The 22100-nt window shown below is 41.1% G+C and overlaps 1 protein-coding gene across 4 annotated transcripts in view; it reads right to left on the bottom strand.

The window, feature by feature from the left end:
* ARHGAP18 (Rho GTPase activating protein 18) overlaps positions 1–22100 on the bottom strand; it is a 195107-nt gene that overhangs the window by 58410 nt on the left and 114597 nt on the right. For 3 of the 4 annotated variants that reach the window (XM_078447304.2, XM_060616626.3, XM_060616627.3), the window contains exon 2: positions 1074–1267. In XM_078447304.2, coding sequence (XP_078303430.1) covers positions 1074–1267 — 194 coding nt within the window. Of the gene's footprint in view, positions 1–1073; positions 1268–20131; positions 21133–22100 lie in introns of all 4 variants that reach the window. The other variant, XM_060616628.3, reaches the window with a different exon arrangement.

Consider the following 22100-nt stretch of genomic DNA (forward strand, 5'->3'; position numbering starts at 1 on the left):
TAACTGTCTCTTACTTTTTTGGCACCCGCATCAATTGACACCCCAAAAACAAACTTACAAACTTATGGATGGCACAAGGCATAGAAAGAGAGCTATTATAAAAGATGCCAGAACTGGTCATCAAAACCTTGGTGACTGCTTGATTCCATGAGATTGAAAGAAACAGCATGAATTTTAAGAGGAAAAAAAAGTATATGTTTCTTCTAGAATAGCAAATATAGGAGCGGAGATTATGGGAAACATGGCTGGAAAGAAAGTGGAGAGAAATTACAAACCAACAAAAGAAAGAAGTCAATATGGAAGCTAAAAGCACCAATGCCATCATACATTGTCAAACCCATACCCTCAGGTTAGTTGGCTAAGCCTGCAGCATTATATCCAATCGGGTGTACTATACTTTGAAAGATAAGATGACCGACATGGAGAAAGGTCTGAAAACCACCTGAAGGATTGGTGTATGTAAATCTTTTTTTTTTTTTTTCCTTCTAGAAGGACTTGGTGAGGTACAAGATAATCATCCTCAATTATTTGAAAGGCTATCCTGTAAAAACAGAACAGGCTTGTTCTGCTCTTCCAAAAGGCAAAACTACAGCAAGCGTGTCCAAGGTAGAATATGGAAAATTGTGAATCAATAAAATAAAGAACATCAAAATAGCTCAAGCTGACTGACCAATGGAAAAACAGGATCACTGCAAATAGTGAGCTTTCCACAAGCATCTAATCTCACTAGAGAAAAAAGGACCGTGTAGCTAAAATATCAGAGAAAGGAAGTTTAGATCCTTCCAAAGATCAAGTCTAACCCCAGGAATGTCTGATGCCATAAGCCTAGTCAACAAGATTCCAGCCATATCTCAGACTAAGTGAATGTGCTCTTGCCATTTAAATTTGGCAGCTGCATCCATAAATCTGCTACAAACAAGTAATTTTTCAAGTTGAAAGGCCAACTGGCATTATCTTATTTTGGCTGTCCTAGCTTTAATTTTTGTTGCTGTTGTTATTCTCCTCTACATTCTCCTGTATCCATCTCTCATAAATACATATACAAACAAGAGTTTTATTCAGTTAGTCATTACCATCAGGCTCTTTGACGACCACCACCTCTTGATCTTGTCTGTTCTCACTAGATTTCTTGATATTTTCTAGTTCGGTCCAATAGTCCTCCATAGATAGTTCATCCAAAGAATCCTGAGAACTTGATCGGTCATATGGAGGTTTTTCCGAAACTTTGGTGACTTCCTGGTTCATAGTGTACTGGCCATATTTGCGACTATAAATTCAAAAGAAAACATGGTTCATTTTAACAGATGAGGAAGTAGTATAATTTCTAAAACATCAGAGCACTGACTGAAGAATTTTGAAACTCTTTAAGTTCCCCTTAGTAAAACCAAAGAGATATATATTTTGAAGCTATTTACCTTGAGATTCCAGTAATTTTAATATGCCTGTAGCACGAACAAAGAGTTTCATTCTCTATGAAAAAGTATGCAAAGAACAAACAACGACAGAATAAACCATTTTTCCATTTCCATTTCATGTAAATTATTTTAAGACTCCTTTCTAACCTAAAACTTTTTTTTCAGAAAGCAACAGGTTGAATCTTGACTACAGGCTATTGAGATTCAATTCTATACAGTATTTCATATTTGTTATTTATATCTGCAAACAAAACTCAGCCATTATAGAGCAAGTATCTGTAATACATGACATACCATATGAATTTCCTTTTTTATTTTTGAAACCAAAGCCAACAGATGAATGACATATTAAGTTTGCTGTTACATTCTACTATAGAAAGCCACTTTCAAATTTCACTTATAAATGTACCTTTGGCCGATCTGTGGTTTAAAATACACTGAAACTTTATTTGTTGGGGGGGGAAATCATTTATTGGCAATGCTGAATAGCTAGGAGTTATCTCTTCAACATTTATCTCAAATATTATCTACCAAGAAAAGGATAAATTGAATAAAGGTATTTTTATAACTTCCAAGTTAACTACATTTTTTTCATTATAAGTCACATCCCATCTGATATTAAAAGTGAATTAAAAGACCTGATAATAAGTAAGTATATATATCCCATATATAATAGAAATACTAACTTTTGTTTTATAATTTTTTATATCGAGCTACAGGGGGGAAAACCCTAATTACTTTAAAAAGGAAGTTTTTAAAGGTATGGTGCTTCCTCTTTATATTCAAAAATTTTTTGAAGATATAATTTACATGGGAACAATAATTGGTGAACTAGCGTTTTGTTATTCTAATTTCAAATTGCTCCTTTAGCTCCCAAGAGAATGTTAGGAAGTGATACTTTGCTACATTGGTCTTCTTACTTCACATATGAAATTAAAAAGAACCATAAAACAAAATTATTTAATAGTAGGTAATATTTTCACATTTAAAGTGGCCTTTCCTATAATTATTTACAACAGTAGGATTTAATAGTACATAAGGGAGACGGTCACTAAACTCTGATCAATTCTACCTAGCAGTTTAATTCCAACTGGTTTCTTAGAAAGCCAAAACACTTAATTTCCTGTTGCTACAAACAAATACAATAGAACGGACTAGTTAACTGTAATATGCTAACAGGCCAGTTTTATGCCTTTGAAGATGGTTCTGACTTGATTATGCATTTTAATAACGCCAGTAATGAATGAACAATCACTCGAATATCTCCCCAGTAGCAAGTCTGGAGCGGTGATGGGTGGGCATTAGGACTAGGGCCAAACAGAAGGAAGTCTGGACATAGTTGTGTGAACCTCTTTCCTCCAGTCTCCATTGTCCATTGTTTGCCTCCCCCACCCCCTTAATTCAAGGGGCACTTCCTCCCTCCCTGCCCTAATGGTCCTGTTTACATCCCTGCATCCCATCCTGGTCCCCTTTCCTTGCCCCAGTGGCCATACCTTCACTGTTCTCATTTTAGAGTCTCCACTCCTGATTCTTTAATTAAAATGTGAACGTGAAAGCTATCTCTCTTAAAAACAAAAATAATAAATTTTTACTTCCGTGATCAGCAGCTCAACCTATCCCCAAGTCCTGTTCTATAATCCTGCTTTACCAGGATAGTTAAAAATCATTTACAGGATGTCTGCCAAATTCATGTTTGGTTTGTTTCATGTCAAATATGTAGATGCCCTACCCTTGTTTTTGTTTTCTCTCTCATTATAATATGAGATCCGCTACCTTATTCCTATCTCCTGCGCCACTTAGTTCCACGGGAGACTACAATACATACTGTGGAATGTGTGAAGTGTAATGACTAATGCCAAATAATTTGGTTTATCTGCTCACAGAAAAGAGGTGCAGTTGAACTAAAAGTACATTAAGCTTTTCACTTCTGAAAGAATGTATTTATTCTGGCAAGAATTTTCCAGTAAATTTCCATTAAGATAGCATGGGCAGAAAAATGCAAGGGCATTGAGCAACAGCATTGTTACGTAAATATACCTTCTATATCAAGCCCTGCTTTCAAAACATGCATAAAGCAAAAATCTAATCACCTAGTGCTAATGAATAGACTCAGTATTTTTACTTTAATAAGATTCAAAGCTGAATATGTTTTTTACCACAACTCGAAAATGTGGAGTCCTATGAAATGCAGAGTTTTGGTTTTTTTTCTTTTTTCAAATCATTGGTAAATGTTAGAAGAAAACATTTTCTTTTTTAAACATTAGAGGATGGGGAAGAGAAGGAGGAAACCATTCAGTGGTAGACTACCCTTCTTAGCATGCCAGGTAGGTTACATTTTCTCTAAAAATGTAGGGGAACATTTTTTAAGTTACAGTGTATGTCAATAAATGCGTCATGGCACTTCTTTTCTTAGTACACTCTACATTTGAACTCCATACAGACAATGGCTGAAAGTGTGGCCCTTCTTAAAACTGTCCTGGTAAGAGGCCAGGTAACTCGTTTCCTCTCTTTGGTTTTCAGGACTATGTTATCTGATACCATGTTCATTGTGCAAACTGGGTTCAAGAACATAAAGTAACATCTGCTAGACATAATGAAGTGCAGAGCAGAAATATTTTATATTTCCAAAAGACCCAAGGTAACACATGGTGCTAAAATCAAAGGAACACACGGTTTGTACCACAGGCAACTACCCATCACTTCCACCTGACTTACTGGCAAACAATTGTTCTTCCTCACTTACCCTCCAGAATCCTATGTGTCAATCATCCCAGGGCCACTCTTCAAAAATGCTCACATTCCTCATTTTTTCCAGCTAAAGCCACCAACAGATCTAGACAGTGTCCTCTGATAGAAGTGGCTTCCAGCTGGTTGCAAACTCATGCTCTCGCACGTGTCACAGCATCGTTGCCGTGTCTTTTTTTCATGGGCGCTAACAAGATCAGCAAATAGTAACTTAACAGACCCTTACGGGCCTTTATGGAATGTCCTTTCTTTCCCTCTTGCTAGCATGTTCTTATGCTGTGTTTCTAAGAAAAAAAAAAAAAAAAAAGCGGGGCTTTGTTTCGTTCTATTTTTCCCAGGTATATTTTATGCTATGTTTCTGTGATATTTTTTCCCCTGGTCAGTGAATTTCAAATGTAATTAGATCATTCAGGCCTCTTATTTACTTTGTCATAAAGAACGTTAAATTGGTCTGACACAACTTGTTCTTCACAGGGAGGTGGATGGTGCCATGCGTTCAGGCTGTGGTCTGCTAGATGAATGAAAGCAAGTTGACTGATGACTCATTCTAGTACCAATGCAGTCAGAGAAATGACATGCAAATATATGGAACTGGGGGTAATAACTACCTCTAGGATTCTGGAAAATCACATGACTTATCTAGCCCTAACATTTCCTACCTACAAAATGGGAGGAATACCAATAACCTTGAATGTTTTGTTGTGAGTTATCAAGGGAGAATTCTCCTCCTGAAATCCCTCCCGGGTAACCATGAAGAGGGTGTGGAACTTAGTATCACTGGTCACTGTAAAACTGCTGACTATAAATAACTGCCCCTCCCATAGTTTAATAAGGTCACCTTTGCCCTCTTCTAATGTTTAGAAAAATTACTTATCCTCTCGGAGGGCCATTCTTGAGCATTCTGGTCTCAGTACTCCTTTATACACTTAAAAACTTTCAAGGACCCCCAAAGAGCTTTTGCCTATATAGGTTATATCTATTGATATACCTATTAGCTATTAAATTTAATTCATTTAATGAGAATACTAATTCATTTAATGAGAATAATTGACATCTTAACATAAATAACTCTGGGGGAGGGGAAGCCCTATTGTCCATACCAAAAAAAAAAAAAAAAAAGTAGTGAGATGAGTAGCATTGTTTTACATTTTCTGAAACTGTCTTTAATGTCTGGCTTAAAAGAAGACATCTGGATTTTCACATCTGCTTCTGCATTCAATCTTTTGTGATATTGCACATCATGTAGTCTCTGGGAAACTTCACCGTGTTCTCATGAGAGAATGAGATTGAAAAAGGCCAATAGCATCTTTGTGTTATTACGAAAACAATTACGATCTCCGAGACCCCTAAAAGGGTCTTGGGACCCCACCCTGCCCCCACCGGGTGTTCCAGGACCACACTCTGAAAACCGCTGTTCCAGTATTTCTCAAAAACACCACCTAATGGGTCTCAAAATGCGCTTTTCAATTCTGCGGGCAACGCTCCAGAAAGCCTTACTGAAAGAAACAGCCATGCTTTCCTGGTGACTCTTGACCTACTTCTTTGTTTATTTTAGTTTAGTTTCACAGCCTTTCATCAAAACTGGGACTCATTCCAGTGATATACCCATATTTAATTTATATTTCAATGACAAAGAATAGAACGTCATTTAAAATCCTCTACCTTGCCAATGTCTTTCATCATTTGCTTTTATTTATCATGGACAAAGGGGCAGGAATTCTATGCTTTCCTTTGGGCCAGTGTATTTGAAAATGTGTATTTTCCTTATCACTCCTTGGTCATCCTTACCTCTCCTCTCCCTCAACCATCTCAGGGCAAATTTATTTGCAACTAGGATGTTTCTTTTTTTTTTTTTTTTTAACGTTTTTTATTTATTTTTTTGGGACAGAGAGAGACAGAGCATGAACGGGGGAGGGGCAGAGAGAGAGGGAGACACAGAATCGGAAACAGGCTCCAGGCTCCGAGCCATCGGCCCAGAGCCTGACGCGGGGCTCGAACTCACGGACCTCACGGACCGCGAGATCGTGACCTGGCCGAAGTCGGAGGCTTAACCGACTGCGCCACCCAGGCGCCCCTAGGATGTTTCTTTGAACTCATATTTAACTACCTGGTCTGATCTCTACTTTCTGTCCACTCACCCCCCCCCCCCCAACCCACATCAATACTCCTGTTGTTGCACTCATCAGTCTGTTTGCTGTTCTGCCCCTTCCAAGAGGCACTTCTGTGGCCCAAAGTCTGCTTTCTTGAAGTCTTCTGATGCTAGGATTCGGATTTGTTTGTTTTCTTACAATATCCTCTCCAAAAGAGTTATAGTTTCTTTCATGTTCCTTATCCCAACGTTCATTTCAATGCACAGAAAGAAGTGACTAGGTTGGGGAGAGCCTGGGGGAGCTCAGTCGGTTAAGAGTCAGACTCCTGATTTCTGCTCAGGTCATGATCTCACGGTTCATGAGTTCAAGCCCCGCATTGAGCTCCGCTCTGGCAGTGTGGAGCCTGCTCAGGATTCTCTCTCTCCCCCCTCTCTCTCTCTCTCTCCCTGCCCCTCCCCCCCACTCTCTCTCAAAATAAATATTAAAAAAAAAGAAGTGACTAGTTTGGGAGATACAAAACAGAGGAATATGGTTTATTTTTGTTTCGCTTCTTGTTCTGTTTTTAATGCACCCCCCCCCAAGAAAAGGTTCTTACAGCATAACTTACCATCAAACATAATGACCAAGTATATTTTAGATAAAGCCATAGTTATTGAAGCATGAACTTTAGAACAGTATTGGATCCTAGGTATTTAAATCTATCCCATCATTTTCTAAATGAGGTAATGAGGCCCCAGGGTTAAATTCTCCCTCAAGTCACCCAGCAAAGTGATGGTGGAACCAAGATTAGTGCCCTCTTTTCTTCTGCAGTCGTCTTATTACACCAAATAGACTAGAAAGGTTAGAATTTACTTTTCTTTTTTCCTTTGCATCAGACACTCTTTCTCAGTTTGTACCACACATAGCAAAACCCAAAGTGATCATGTTGACACAGCCTATAATTAACGTTTTTAAATGACCAGTATACTTATCTAGAGAAAAATACCTTTTAACAATCAAACCATCTCTCTTTAAAATGCATGAGACATCTTTTCCAAGCCATTTTCTAAAATATTCTTTGTGTCACTCTGAGACATGACTTCACATGTACCTGTTTTTGAAACACTTTCTTTGAAGAAGTTGGAAATTTTCAAAAATGGTTTTAACTCACTCTGCTTCTCCCCCTATATTATCTCTGTGTTAAAAAAAAAAAAAAAACCAAAAACCAAAAACAGGATTTTTCTTTCACTTGGGCAGTGACATTAAAGAAGTAATCACTGCCATCATGAGATGGTGCCCCTATTAATGCTCTGTAATGGCCCCGTCCGTCAGAATACACTGAATTTGAATGAGTATGAAGAGCACAGACTACGAATGACCCAAGTCATTTTTTTCCCCTCGGAAGCCTATTGTTTAGCTGAAAGCAGTAATTATTAGAAGCGAAGCTGACATCCAAGAAGAACGAACAGGGACAATGCCGAAGGCAGCAAGAAGTAGATGAGAAAGCACCACCACACCGGCCTCTCCCCACATCCAGGCAGCTTTGAGAACCCAGGAAAAGGGATCCCTTATCTCTTCTATTTGACCCAATTGCTACAGTTTTTGGTTGTTGTTTTTTTTTTTTTTTAACATTTATTTATTTTTGAGAGACAGAGCATGAGTCAGGGAGGGGCAGAGAGAGAGGGAGACACAGAATCCAAAGCAGGCTCCAGGCCCTGAGCTGTCAGCACAGAGCCCGACGCGGGGCTTGAGGCCACGAACCATGAGATCGTGACCTGAACCAAACTCAGACGCTTATCCAACTGAGTCACCCGTGCGCCCCTAACTGCTACAGTTCTAAAAATATATGAAGTTATATTTCACATTTCAAGTAAATTTACTTTTCCTCTTCGTATACACTGTCCCTTTCATTGGGGGGGGGGGGGGGGGGGGCGGATAAAAATTAGGCATTATTTCTTTCAGCATTTTATCTCTTTAAAAATAAAAGTCAGTATTTGTACAGCACATTAGTCTTCACTGAACTTCCGTCCCATTTTGACATACAGCAAATCAATGAGCAACTGAACGGATGATCTTCCATTTACACAACACTGCCTAAGCGATACTGAGAGGAGCAGCCCCCTCAGAGACACTGTCAGGAGTTGGTTTTGAAAACCCGGCTTTATCACTTTTACAGAAAACTATGGCAAAGCAACTTACATGCGAATAACACTGAAAGAGCAGGGATAGAGGCAGCTAACACCAGCAGGTCTGACAGAAAGTAGGGAAGGCACAGGACAAAAACGTGGGAAAGTCAGGAGGCAACCAAGGTCTACTGGAAAAAACGTCCTTTGTTTCTATCTACAGACACAGGCAGGTACACACAGGGGAAATTATGGGCTAGGATTACAGCCTTTCCACTTTTAGACCCTCGTTCTGAGTAGAAGTGAGATTCTCTTGGTTCCTGAGCTCCCCAATCTTCTCTCGGGAGGCCCTGCTTCCCCCTCACTTAGAGGCACAAGTAACCAAAAGGGAGCCGCAGGGCCTCAAAGCCAAAATCAAAAGACAAGGGTAGAGGGATTTGCTGTGGGGCTTTGACATAAAATGTCAAGATCTCGGAACAATGGCCCAAAGCATATCAAACTTAGCTTTGCATATACATTTCATTCAATTATCCATCCCCATGGCTCACATCCACCTGATACGTGTTTCCGTTGGACACATTTCTACTTAGGGACTCTTTCCTTTCCTTGTTCCGGTTAGCTGTAGAGCCACCTGGAGATTAGACACCAGCAGCTTCTTTGCACTCTGGCCATAGGCTCTCCAGTTGGATCTGTTTTCTAGTTGTTGTTACTCAATTTCATATCTTGATACCTCTCTCCGTGGGGGGTGGAATAAAAGCATTTCCCTGCTTCTTCAGGTTTTCCACAGCCCTTACCACATCCTGCACTGTGATGCTACCTTTTGTGTCCCTTAAGGCAATATCCTGTGTTTTGTTTTTTTCATCTGGGTATCCTTGAGTTTAGCAAACTGCTTGCCATAGCAGATGCTTGTAAATTCTTCAATTATTAATTTAAAATTGTTCAATTATTGTTGCCTCCACAACAACTTCCTTTTAATTCCTAAGGTGATTTTTATTTAACGGCACAAAACTTACAAAGGAGTAAGACAGGAACATGAAAAGTAGACAGTAAAGAAATTAGTCATCAGGAAACCTTAAAAAGGCAATTACTAAGTAATTATTTTATGCCTCTCACTCTTGAGTGTAGTCTGAAAGTAGGCTTCCTTGTGAGGAAATAGAGGTTACAAAACAAAGAGCTGATTTCATGTTAGATTACACCTAATATCAAGTCATAAACAAACACTGGCTTAGGTTTTGTTAAGCTCGCATTCCCTGCTTCCGTCCTGTCAACTCAATCTCTCAAATGAATTTTAAAATATTTGTTCAGTGCCTACTATATGTTGGGCACCTTCTCAGAGATGTCTGTTCAACCAAGCTGCTCAAACATTCATCATGAGATAGATTATAAATGCCACCAACACCAGGTACGGGTGGAATTTTCCAGTTCCTCACTAAACTTGTGGCCCAAACAGCCCTGCAGCATAGGCCTCGGGCCTCTGCATTAGCCCAAATGTGCTTCAGGCCATGTGGGGTTCACCAATGCTTTCTCACAAAGAACTTCACTTCCTCTCTGACTACCACTTGGATCTGCTCCCCTCCACTCATGTCCCCCCCTCCCCACCCCCACCACTCCCTAAACATTTCTGTAGATGCAAACATAATTTGAGGTCACCTCCACAGCCCATCCTGGGATCCCTCCCTTTCACCTGCTCTGTCTCTCACAGTCTTCACGGGTTTGGCTGAAACCCATTCACCGGCCCATTAGTAAGGCTGCTCTTTCCAGAGATGGAGTCCAGCTTCCTCACCACTGCTAATACCTGGTTCTTACTTCACAGCAGTCACGTGGTTTCAACAGTAGTTATCAGCCTCCCAGGTGTTCACCAACCTTTTCTCCATTATATTTTTATTGCTCTTAACAAATCAATGGTTTTGCCTGTTTCAAAGCTGTGCTCCTCTCAAGGTATCTACGCATTTCCAGAGGTGAAATGAAGAAGATTCACTAATGAAAACCAAAAGTCTTCCCATCTTCCCTGATGATCTTGGACTTGTCATTCAGAAGCTCCCTATCAAGCCTTCTATTAGACCAGAATTTCATCGTTACAGTTTACCAGAGTGCCATAAACATACATTAATACAAACACATAAATTTACACCAACGTACAACCCTCCATATAAAATTTAACAATATACTTCAGAATCTGTGATCCAGGAGAGATTTCATTCTGACTATAAGGTAATAAATTACAACTTTTCCAAAATCCTCCTCCAGTTCACAGAGTATTGATTCATAATGCCTGCCATCATATAGCTACTAACAAAACATTTGTTGATATAATACCAAACTATGAACATTAATTTTTTTTTTTGAGAGAGAGAGAGAGAGAGAGAGAGCGCGCGCGAGTATGAGCCAGGAGGGAAGAGGGAAGTGGGGGGTTGGGGTAGAGAGAATCTTAAGCAGGCTCCACAGTGAGTGCAGAGCCTGACACAGGGCTGAAGCCCACAACCCTGGGATCATGACCTGAGCTGAAATCAAGAGTCGGTAGCTCAACTGAGTCATTCATGCGCCCCTGAATATTAATATTTTTTTGAAAAAATTTTTAATGTTTATTTTTATTTTTCAGAGACTGAGTGTGAGTGGGGGAGGGATGGAGAGAGAGGAAGACAGAGAATCCAAAGGAGGCTCCAGGCTCTGAGCTCTCAGCACAGAGCGCAATGCAGGGCTTGAACTCACGAACCGTGAGATCATGACCCGAGCTGAACTCAGACGCTTAACCAACTCAGCCACCCAGGTGCCTCAACATTAATATTTTTTAATTTAACGTTGGAATAGTACTGAATACAATACTGGTTTTACTTATTGCCTACGGGCAAACCTCTTGCCCTTCATAAAACTTTTATATACATATTAGCATCAACTTTCCTATGTTAATAAAAACATGGACACAAGGCATAGTCAGAAAAAAAAAACCTTTTGATAATAACTAAAGACAAAGACATGGGCATATTCTGGAAGAGATGTGGGCATTATTATTAAACTCTTCTTTGGGACTATTTATTGAAATAAGATGGAGAAATCATCTCAGTGGGGCTGTAGAAGTATAAAACCAACCTTCACCAGCCAGCAAAAGAAAGCCAACAAACATTGGAAGAAAATATTAAAAGGGAAAAGATACCTGTGTTAATGCTACATAAATAGGCAGAGGATATTTACACATTATTTCAAAATAATACTGAAGAATAGTAATAAAACAACTGAAAACAGTACCAACAAAATGACAACTACTTGGCTAAGAAAAAAGAAATCTGCTTCACTTAGGCTACAAAGTAGAATTTTATGGATAGCTCCAAATGACCCTCAAATACCATAATTTTCCACCTGTAATACTGAAGGCCAGGAAGTATTTTTATAAGCCAGGTGCTAAAAGTCAGCTCTGCTGAGTAGATTTGGGGGGGGGGGATAATTTCCACCTAATCAAATAATTTAGCCGAGCTCAGAAACAATTCATCCATGTTTTCACCACGTCTTCGGCAATCAGTTACAAAGTAGGATATGTGAATATTACAGGGCAATTTTTTCCTCTTTAAATGAGATTATCTAAGGCCCCTGTTGTCTTAGTATGCTTTAAAATCTCAGCTGACCCAACCCAAGACACGGGAGTGCAGGTAGCCTGAAAGATACATGAGAAATAACATGGGCGACTAAAGACCATTTCTAATCGTTAAATACTGCTTGGAGTGGGTACTTTAAGTCTAACATTGGAAGGAAAACAAAAGAAAACAAAAATCCCACTAAAATAAATGTTTTCAGTAAAAGCCACTGAGCTCTGTTTAGAATTCAGGAACAGGGTGCAGGGGGCAGTGAGACCTAATGTGACCATGAGGGATGATGGGTAAGGGTTTTATGGAACCTTCAGGGGCTGAGCAGAGGAAATGCAGGAGGTAAAGAAAAAACTAATTTAGTAAGAAAACATAACTAAAGCTATTCATTAGCATTACTACATCATCTAGCAGTATTGCGGGCACACTGAGCTCTGGTAAATGCCACCCACAGGCACATAAAATTCTGGGAAGATTAAATCTGCCAAACTGGAAGAATATGAACCTGCCCTAATTTAATTCCTGTCTTAAGAAGAATCCTGAATCTCCCACTCATCACCAGGCTTATGCTAGCCTACTGTTCACTTGTTGCGTACGCAGAGTGGCCAAATTCCCACTTAACCGAAAGCAATATGGCATCTGGGTCCCCAGTGCCATTCCCTGTGGGAATCTGAAACAGACCAAGAAGTTCACAAGTTAATGCCCTTGAGAGTTCCTTCCCTAGCCACGACGAAGGCTATTGGCACTCTGTAGAAAGTTGATACTAAATCGATGCTCAGCTCAAGGACTGCCACCTCTACTCTTCCATTGCCGTCCCTCTTGCTCTCCTCTACTTTCCCCATTGCTCTAGACTTGGGGTTCTCCTTTCTGCACATTCCCTACAAAGAAACAGCCCAGACTGATTGATTTCTATTTTTTCCCAAAAGGTCACCTGCCTGGATCACCTCCATGAGCTCTGCGTTCTGCCCTGGCCAAGGCTCCCAGGACCTCACATCCCAGCCAGGTCTGGTGCCAATGACACTCCCGCCAGAAAAGAGAGGTAGAAGAAAGAACTATGGTCTCACGAAGCTAACACTGTGGAAGAGATTAGCCAATGGGCTACTGAACGCAGAACAGAGCCTCCAGAGACCACGACAGAGTATGAGTAAGCTCTACGAGGAGGATATGAAAGGATTAAGAGGGTGTTGTGCCCACTAGGGCAGAAAGCAGTATTTGTTCTGTATACACCAAAACCATCAGGATGAATGATGGCATCAAAGATTAACTTCCCTTCCTATCTTGCCAGGGTAAGTCTTCAGAAAGACCTATGTGGTCAGATACTTTACAGTAAAGATCCAAGACTGAGAACTGTTTTCTGTTCTTTGTTTCCTTTTCATTTTTTTAATTCAGATGTTGGAGGGCCAACTATTAAGGGTTCCTACCTCATAAAAGACTCCAGTTATTTGCTGAAGCAGGGTTTATAAAGTAACATGCATAACTTTTATAAGAAATACTTGCAAAACTCTGAGCATATGCCAACCACTCTCATACAAGAATGTGAATTTCTTCATCCAATAACTTTATGAATAAAAAGTCTCACTGAACAACAATGCCTACATTTATTCATTGGTCTTCATTACAGATGTCAGTCAGAATCAGAGTTCTGTATTTTAAGTTTTATTTTTAAAAATAACTGTGATTGTGACCTAAATTAATCCACATAATGAAGTCTATTTTCCATTTCAAGTAGTAGAGCAGATAACTTAAAAAAAAAAAAAGTGGAAGTGACATGAAGTCAATACTTCAATGTTTTGTTTTTAATATTTTTTAATGTTTATTTTGGAGAGAGAGAGGGAGAGAAAGAAGGAGGGAATGTGGGGGAGGGGTAGAGATGGCTGGAGACAACAGAATCCAAAGCAGGCTGCAGGCTCCGAGCTGTAGGCACAGAGCCCAACGCAGGGCTTGAACTCACAAACCATGATATCATGACCTGAGCCCAAGTCGGACGCTTGACGGACTGAGCCACCCGGGTGCACTATACTCCACTGTTTTGGTGGAATGATGCTCCAGAGCTTGGGCCTTGCTTAACAATAAACAGATCACAACGTTGTGATCTATACATCCATTCAACAAATACTCTTCATTAACTGCAAGGCACTATATATGTTGCTGTCTAAAGAAACATAGGACTTCACCTCTGATCCCTTCTAACAGCGGAGGTAAGGCCTATAGAAAATGAACAATACAAGGCAGCACTGGCCTCATGCTATGAGTGGTTCGGCAAGGAGGTGTCGCAGAGCTCACTTCCAGTTAAACAAAGGCGAACACAGATGCCAGAAACTGTAAGAAACATTTGCAGCACAGTAAGAGTAGGTAAGCAGGGAGATTCCAGTCTCTTGCTATACCTCATTCTAATTTTATAAAGTTCTCCCCAGAGCCAACCATGTCTTCCTGTTATTTGATTCAACTTTACTTCCCTCTAATGTAAGCCCATTTCCTCTGAGCAAATAAAGAATTAATCAGTGTCCTCTTTATATTAACCCCTTTGTTGGGAATGGTTTTCAGTCCTTTACTGTATACACTGAAGTGGCCAATGAATATCATTCCTTTACTTTTTCTGCCTATAGTTTACAAAGCAATGGCTTAGAAATATACCATATAGCACACATGCTTAAGAGCACCTGAGTCATCATGAACTACCCACAGGTAACTGCATATCACCTTCTGAAATTTTCCCTTTGGGCCTTTTTCAGTTGGCTTTTGCCCTGCAGCTGACACCTCCGAGCTGATGTTGATTTTAGAAACAAGAACCTTTTTAGGCTCATGTGGGTGGTCCTTGGCATAGATACCAAAGTTAGAAACCTAATCATAAATGTTTTTTCCTTCCTCACTGAGGCAAGTGAGCACTGTTATTAATTGCTTTCCATGGTTCTGCTTTCTTTTTGAAAAAGCCTTTGCTGATCATTTGCATTAATATTATGCTAATAAAAGTAAGGGAATGCTAACTAATTCAGTCTCTTTAGTAGTAACTAAGGATCAGAGAGAGAGAGAGAGAGAGAGAGAGAGAGAGGTAATTTGCATATTTTCATGATTGGAGCGAATTGGCATTTAAATACTCGCAACCATTTTTGAAGAGAAATAATAATACATGTTGGGCCAGCCTGAGCAGAAGTAATTTCTCCAGTGGAACCATCTAAAACCCAAGTATTTCAGGACACATTCTGCTTCTAAGCATGAATATGAGATGACAAGGATGAGCATTCAAACACAGGGCAACCATCTGCATCATAAATACATTTCAGTTCCTCTCTGCAGAAGGAATTCATTTACTGTTGAAGGCCATTCACTTCCACTTCTGACTGCTTATTCCTCAAAAAGCTTCCAAGCATTGTGAGAACAATGATTAAAGGAAGATCTTCCATCTGTGCTGCATGAGGCTGCAAGACAGCCCCTCCTGCAGAAACAGCTTTTGCATAATTCATTGTGCCATTTTAAACCCTAATCAGTGAATTGCAATAAGCTATGAAGAGAGTAGAGAAGGGAAACACATTCATTGGCTACCTCCTAAGCATTCACCCAACCCCTGCTTTGGGCTACGGCTCCATGAATCGTAGTGTGCATGTGCGAGTGTGTGAAGAGAGATATACATATATATACATATCTCCCTCTCTACACACACACACACACACACACACACCCCTTTGCCTTATGTCCATCCAACAGGTTCTTAACTCTCCCCTGAAGTGCTGTCATCACTCCTAGGCCATATTAATGTCCCAAGAAAGAGTATTTCTTAGGTTATTATCACAGGGTGGTTTAGTAAAGAAGATTCTACTGGAAGACAGAAGTTGGTATCTCCAGCTCTGTTGTTCTTTGTGTAAACATGACAGATAATTCACTCTACAATATGAATAAGAACATCTCAAGTCTCTTCCAATTTTAAAAATTATATAACCCTAATCTGTTCGCACTGATTTTCCACATATAATGCTTTAACAGAACCTGCCACTTTGACTTAGTGTTTCATTTTCCGAAGAAGGGGAAATGGTGGTGGGGGATTTCTTGGTGCCTCACTTACCCCTCAACCATAGCAGCTTCACTTGATTTAATTTGGGACCCACCTAAGGATGCACTGGAGGCAGGGGTGCCTGGGTGGCTCAGCTGGTTAAGTGTCCAACTTTGGCTTAGGTCACGATCTCATGGTTTGCGAATTCGAGCCCATGTCATTGGGCCCTGTGCTGACAGTTCAGAGCCTGGAGCCTGCTTCAGACTCTGTGTCTCTCTGCCTGCCCTTGTCTCCCTCCCTCCCTCCCTCTCAAAAATAAAACATTTTGGGGCGCCTGGGTGGCGCAGTCGGTTAAGCGTCCGACTTCAGCCAGGTCACGATCTCGCGGTCCGTGAGTTCGAGCCCCGCGTCAGGCTCTGGGCTGATGGCTCGGAGCCTGGAGCCTGTTTCCGATTCTGTGTCTCCCTCTCTCTCTGCCCCTCCCCCGTTCATGCTCTGTCTCTCTCTGTCCCAAAAATAAAATAAAAAACGTTGAAAAAAAAAAATTAAAAAAAAAAAAAAAAAAACATTTTTTAAAAATGCGCTAGGGCACCTGGGTGGCTCAGTCGGTTAAGCGTCCGACTTCAGCTCAGGTCACGATCTCATAGTTCGTGGTTTCAAGCGCCACGTCAAGCTCTGTGCCGAGAGCTCAGAGCCTGGAGCCTGCTTCGGATTCCCTGCCTCCCTCTCTCTCTGCCCCTCCCCTGCTCACGCTCTCACTCTCTCTCCCTCTCAAAAATAAAACATTATTTTTTTGTTTGTTTTTTAAAAGCACTGGAGGGGGGTGCCAGGGTGGCTCAGTTGGTTGAGCATCCAACTCTCGATTTCAGCTCAGGTCATGATTTCATGTTCATGGGATTAAGTCCTATGAAGGGCTCCACGCTTCAGCATAGAGCCTGCTTGAAATTCTCTCCCTCCTTCTCTCTCTCTTGAAATAAACTTAATGACTACAGAAAATTAGAAAAACAACTGCCTTAGGCATCTCAAGTTTAAAAAAAACTTGTATAGAATCCTTAAGCTTTAAACATTGAAAAATTAATTAGGCAGAAGGGTTTAATGATGGTAGGCAACGTATATGATTTTGACCCAGCCGAGTAGTGAGAAACTATGCAGGCAGTAGAGTTGAAGACATGGATTGCAAATTGTATAATAGAATTTATCACTTTCCATTTCTCATCGCTCCATGGACAATGGTTTTAAAAAAGAAGTTAGCATTTTGAGTTTTTATGGATAGGTGACATTAATATATAGATGAATTATAGTAAAGTCCCTAAGATTTAGTTTGGTGGTTCAGTAAAGAATCAAAAAAACAAACAAAAAAAAAAAACCACAAAAAAACAAAAAACAAAACACTCTTGAAAGACTACAACTTTGAAAATGTGAATTTAGTGGTAGTATTTTCAAATAAATGATTTTATTTTTTTTAAAGTAAGTTCTATGCCCAATGTGGGGCTTGAACTCACTACCCCAAGATCAAGAGTCACATGCTCTACCAACTGAGCCAGCCAGGTGCCCCTAAGTGATTTTATTTTTAACTAAATAACTCGTAATGATTGAAAACCTGCCCCTAAACATTAAATACTTTGTCTGAATGTTAGAAAACACGATTGGAGGGTGGTAGGAAACCTTTCTGTATTATTTTGAATACGACAATAAATTATTTTACAACATTGCTATCCAACTGAAATAAAAGCCAAGCCACAAAAGTATTTTAAGATTTTCTAGAGGCCCCATTAGAAAAGTAAAAAGAACAAGGTAAGTGTAATAGTATACTTTATTTAACCTAATATACCCAAAATATTATCACTACAACAGGTAATCAATATTAAAATTATTCATGAGATCTTTTACTCTTTTTTCATTCTAAGTCTTTAAAATCCCGTAAGTTCCGTTTTGCATTCATCCTTGGACTCGCCACATTTCAAGTGCTCAGTAGTCTCGGGTGGCTGGTGGCTACCTTACTGACAGGGCAGCTACCGAATGAATGAGGCAGTAGGCAGGTCCTCTTTGTACAGCTCAATGTATACAAATCACGTCACTCCCTCCTACTTCCAACATGCTAGTGCCTGTTTGCCTACAGAATATTCACCTTGTCCTGGACTTAGAAAAAATTTAGTGAAAAACTACTTTACTCCACGCTATGCGAACCTATAGAATTCAGATGTATTTCAGAAAGGCAGATCTCGAATTTAGCAGGCAACAAAGACTCGAGCAATGGGAACTGCGAAACGACTGAAAGTGCTATGGAAGCACAGATTGGGGAAGTCACAAGCTCCAGGTTGGTGACTTCGTAAAGGCTTCACAGGAAAGTGATGGGAGCTGGATCTTAAAGGCTAAATGGTACTCCGCCAGCCAGATGATGACAAGAAAGGCATTCAAGGCAGTGGCAACCGTATGAACAAAGCAATAGAAGTGAGCTTGGGAAATGGAGTAGACGGATGTGGACAGACTGCACTGACTTCCAGGGAGGTGCAACCAGTTGGAGGTGGGGGTGGCGTGTTAGGCATTGGGGGAGGGGTAGCAAAAAGGGCACAGCCAAATTGTGCTGGACCTTGCTTGCCATATTGAGACACGTGGAATGCAATAGTGGAAGGTGTCTAAATAAGCAAATGTCACTACCAAATCAGGAGGAAATGAAGTTTAAGAACTAAACTACAGAGAGGGGCACCTGGGTGGCTCAGTTGGTCGAGCATCCAACTTCGGCTCAGGTCATGATCTCGCGGTTCTTGAGTTCGAGCCCCGCATCGGGCTCTTTGTTGTCAGTGCAGAACCCACTTTGGATCCTTCCCTCCCCCCTCCGTCTCTGTCTCTCCCTCACGCTTTCTCTCTCTCAAAAATAAATTTAAAAAATAAATAAGTACACTACAGAGACAGCCGGGTGCCATGATGCTCTAGAGTCAGGGGATCCCTGAGAGATGGTAAGGATCTGAATCCAGAAGGCATGGGTGGAAACAGAAGTGAAAGGAAAAAGTCGGGAAGCTCTCCCCCAAACAGACTCCAAGTTATATAAAGTGGATGATGGAAACAGAAGAAACCAAGATAACTGCATCGTTTGTTCTTCGATAGGCAGGTGGAAGGTTGCCACTCACCGGCAGAGGGCTTACAGGGCAAAGGGCAGGCTTGACAGAGAATGTGAGCAGTTCCGTTGGACATACTAAATCTGAAATATCTTAGAGACCCTTGGGCGACATCGAGATCCCTAAGGCCCACCCCCTTCTTATAGGAGATTCACCTGTCTTTGCTTCCATACGTTCATGCCCTTTGAGTACAAAGCATGTTCCCTGAGCCAGCAGCACCAGCATCAAGCTTCTCAGGAAGGCGGAATTTCAGACCCCGCTCCAGACTTGCTGAATCCCAACCTGCAGTTTAGCCAAATGCCCAGGTGATGTCTGTGAACAATCGAGTTAGACAAGAACTGCGGGAACATCTGAAAACGTAGATCAGGAGCTCACGAAAGAGGTGCTGACCACTGACCGAAGGGAGTTTGATTTTAGAAGTCAGCACCGTATACGCGACTTAAAACGACAGGGGTGAAAGAGAGCTTACAGAAAGCAGACCACTTTAAATAGGATAAAAGAAGCTGCGGGCTGAGGAGGTCACATGTTCGGAATTAAAATAATCATAAAGGCAAACATGGTTCTCTCTTCTTAAGGCCATTTAATAAAAACTGAACCTTCACGAAGAAGCAAAAGGAAACAAAACCTTTAAAAATAACGAAAGACCCACAATGGTGAATCCCCACTAAAGCTATGAAGAACTACTTATGATTAAGCAAAAGTCATATTAATGTCCCCTAGTATTCTAAAATGCTGAACAAATTTGTTCACAAATATATCTGATGTGAGTGGAGGCAGAATCAAATAGAAACTCTGGGGCCATGATTGCCTGCCGAGGCAGAGGTAACCAGAGCGAGTCAGACACTCAGGAGGCTGGGAAGCCAGGCCGGCCTCCCCAGGCCCCACCACACCAGGCCGGGACTGTCCCCTCGGCTGGATAATGAGGGGGCTTGAGAACAAGACATTCTCCTCTCAGGAGATCTCCACCTGTGACCTGCCTACGGTTTAAATTAGTGGGAAGGTGAAACTCATTTGTTGCCTCCAAACACTCCCTGACACCAGCGTGAAGAATGTTCCGTTCCCCACCCTCAGCCCATCCCAACTACCTCATCCCACCATCTTACCCAGAAAACAACTTTCCTGAAGTTTTGTGCAGATTCCAACGGCTGGGCAGAGCTGATTTCTAGTCCACCAAGCTATCTTCTGTGTCCTCTGTTGCCCAGGTGACACTGACGTTGCTGCCTGGTGTTGCCACACACACACCCAGAATGCTAAGGCCTTGCAACCAAGAGCTCCTCCCAAGACCCGTGCGAGCTGCTGCTCCCTGAGACCTCGGCCCCCCTGAATGCTTCTTGTGAATGCCAAATGATTAAAAGCCACTGCATGCAATTACCATCCCATGTCAAAGCCTTAAAAAAAATTTTTTTTGTTTTTTTAATTTGGCTTTACTGCAGGTCACAGAAGCCAAGCCGGGAATAGCAAGCTATGCCTTCACGTGGGTGACAGTGCCCATGGATACAAACGTGGCAGAAGATGAAAGTGTGGCAGACAAGGACAGGCTGCTCTTTCAAGTGGCAACAGCAGCCCAGCCTGAAGGGCCCAGGAGGGCACAACGCCCGCTTCTCGGATCCTCGGAACAAACACTCCGTGTGCACCAGACTCTTCCCTTTGAAGTGGGAGGAATTTATCTATTGTCATCCTCTTGCTTTAAATTATGTTCCAGTATGGATCTGAAGAGGTGTTGTGTTCTTCCAGGGCAAATGTCCTTCACGTTCGTACAGGAAGGCCACCCAAGCATCTTCTCATATAGTAAACTCTTCTCTCCACAGTCACATTGCATCAGATGGTCTCCTTCAGGTAATACCAAATCCACATGTAGAGCCTTTTGTTTCACGGTGCAAGGGTTCACACAGGCACACCTACCCAGGCACATAGCCAAAAGGTAGCTCTTTAGTTGACATCAAGACACCTACAACAGACATCCATGTTTATAGAAGATCCACTGGTCTTGACCGCTGGCACCTTCATCAGTTGGGACCATTTAAGTACCAGTGGCACACTAACCCTGCCAACTTTCAATTCCAACACACTCACTTCCTAAAAAAAAAACTGAAAAGGCCCAAATCTGCAAAGGAAAGGGAGAAAATTCTCATGCTGTATTTTAAAGGTAAATGTTAATTAAATTTTCACTAGCCGCATTGCAGTCGCTCCATTAGAAGAAGAAAAGCAGTGTTGGATAATTTGCCGGGAACAGTGATCACAATGGTAAGACTATGAGGGGGTCACCATGATTGTTCCCATTTTATAGATGAGGAAACTGAAACTCAGAGAAATAAATCAACATGACCAAGAAAGCCAGGATGCACTCCAAGCCATGTGGTCCCAGGACCCATGTTCTTGGGCTTTTAGTCTCTATGTGATAAAAGCCTTTGAAATCTGTCCTCAAAAATGGTAATTCAAACTAAGTGGAATTTGGAGCTGGAATGACCCTAGAGATCACTAGGTCAAATAATTCTCAACTCTCTGAGTTTCACAGATGGCACATGAGAGGAACAGTAGCAAATCTACTGTAATTATCGATGTGCTTAAAGACACAGATGATACGTTCAAACAATCCAACCCCTAACACAGGTTTCTTGTTTTGTTTTGTTTTTAAAGAGACAGAGATAAAGAACCTAGTTGAACTTCTGCATGAAATCCTCTGCATCCTTTCTTTCCTAGGCCCTGCATGAAATCCAGCCCTTAAGTTTTCAAACATGAATATGGCAGAGAAAAACTGGGTGATTTGCCCAGTAACATACAGGTAGTTAATAGCTGTGCCAAATCTCTAAGAAGGCTTCCTGATCCTCAGTCAGTAAATAGCACAACCAAGTACCTTCCATTAGGACAGATGGTATTATGACACAGAAAACACATTACTCTTCAACTTTATCACCAGGGCAATAAAGACAGGCAATAAATACCCTTTTATTGATACTTATTTTCCCTCTGTGAACTTTGACAGCCCAACCCACTGATCCTTTGGCTAGTCTAAAGAACAACTAACCACTTCACATATTCTCCAACGTATTCCCGCTTATTGAAACTTACTCC

Source organism: Panthera onca, chromosome B2 (assembly GCF_046562875.1).
Source record: "Panthera onca isolate mPanOnc1 chromosome B2, mPanOnc1 haplotype 2, whole genome shotgun sequence".
NCBI classification, from domain to species: Eukaryota; Metazoa; Chordata; class Mammalia; order Carnivora; family Felidae; genus Panthera; species Panthera onca.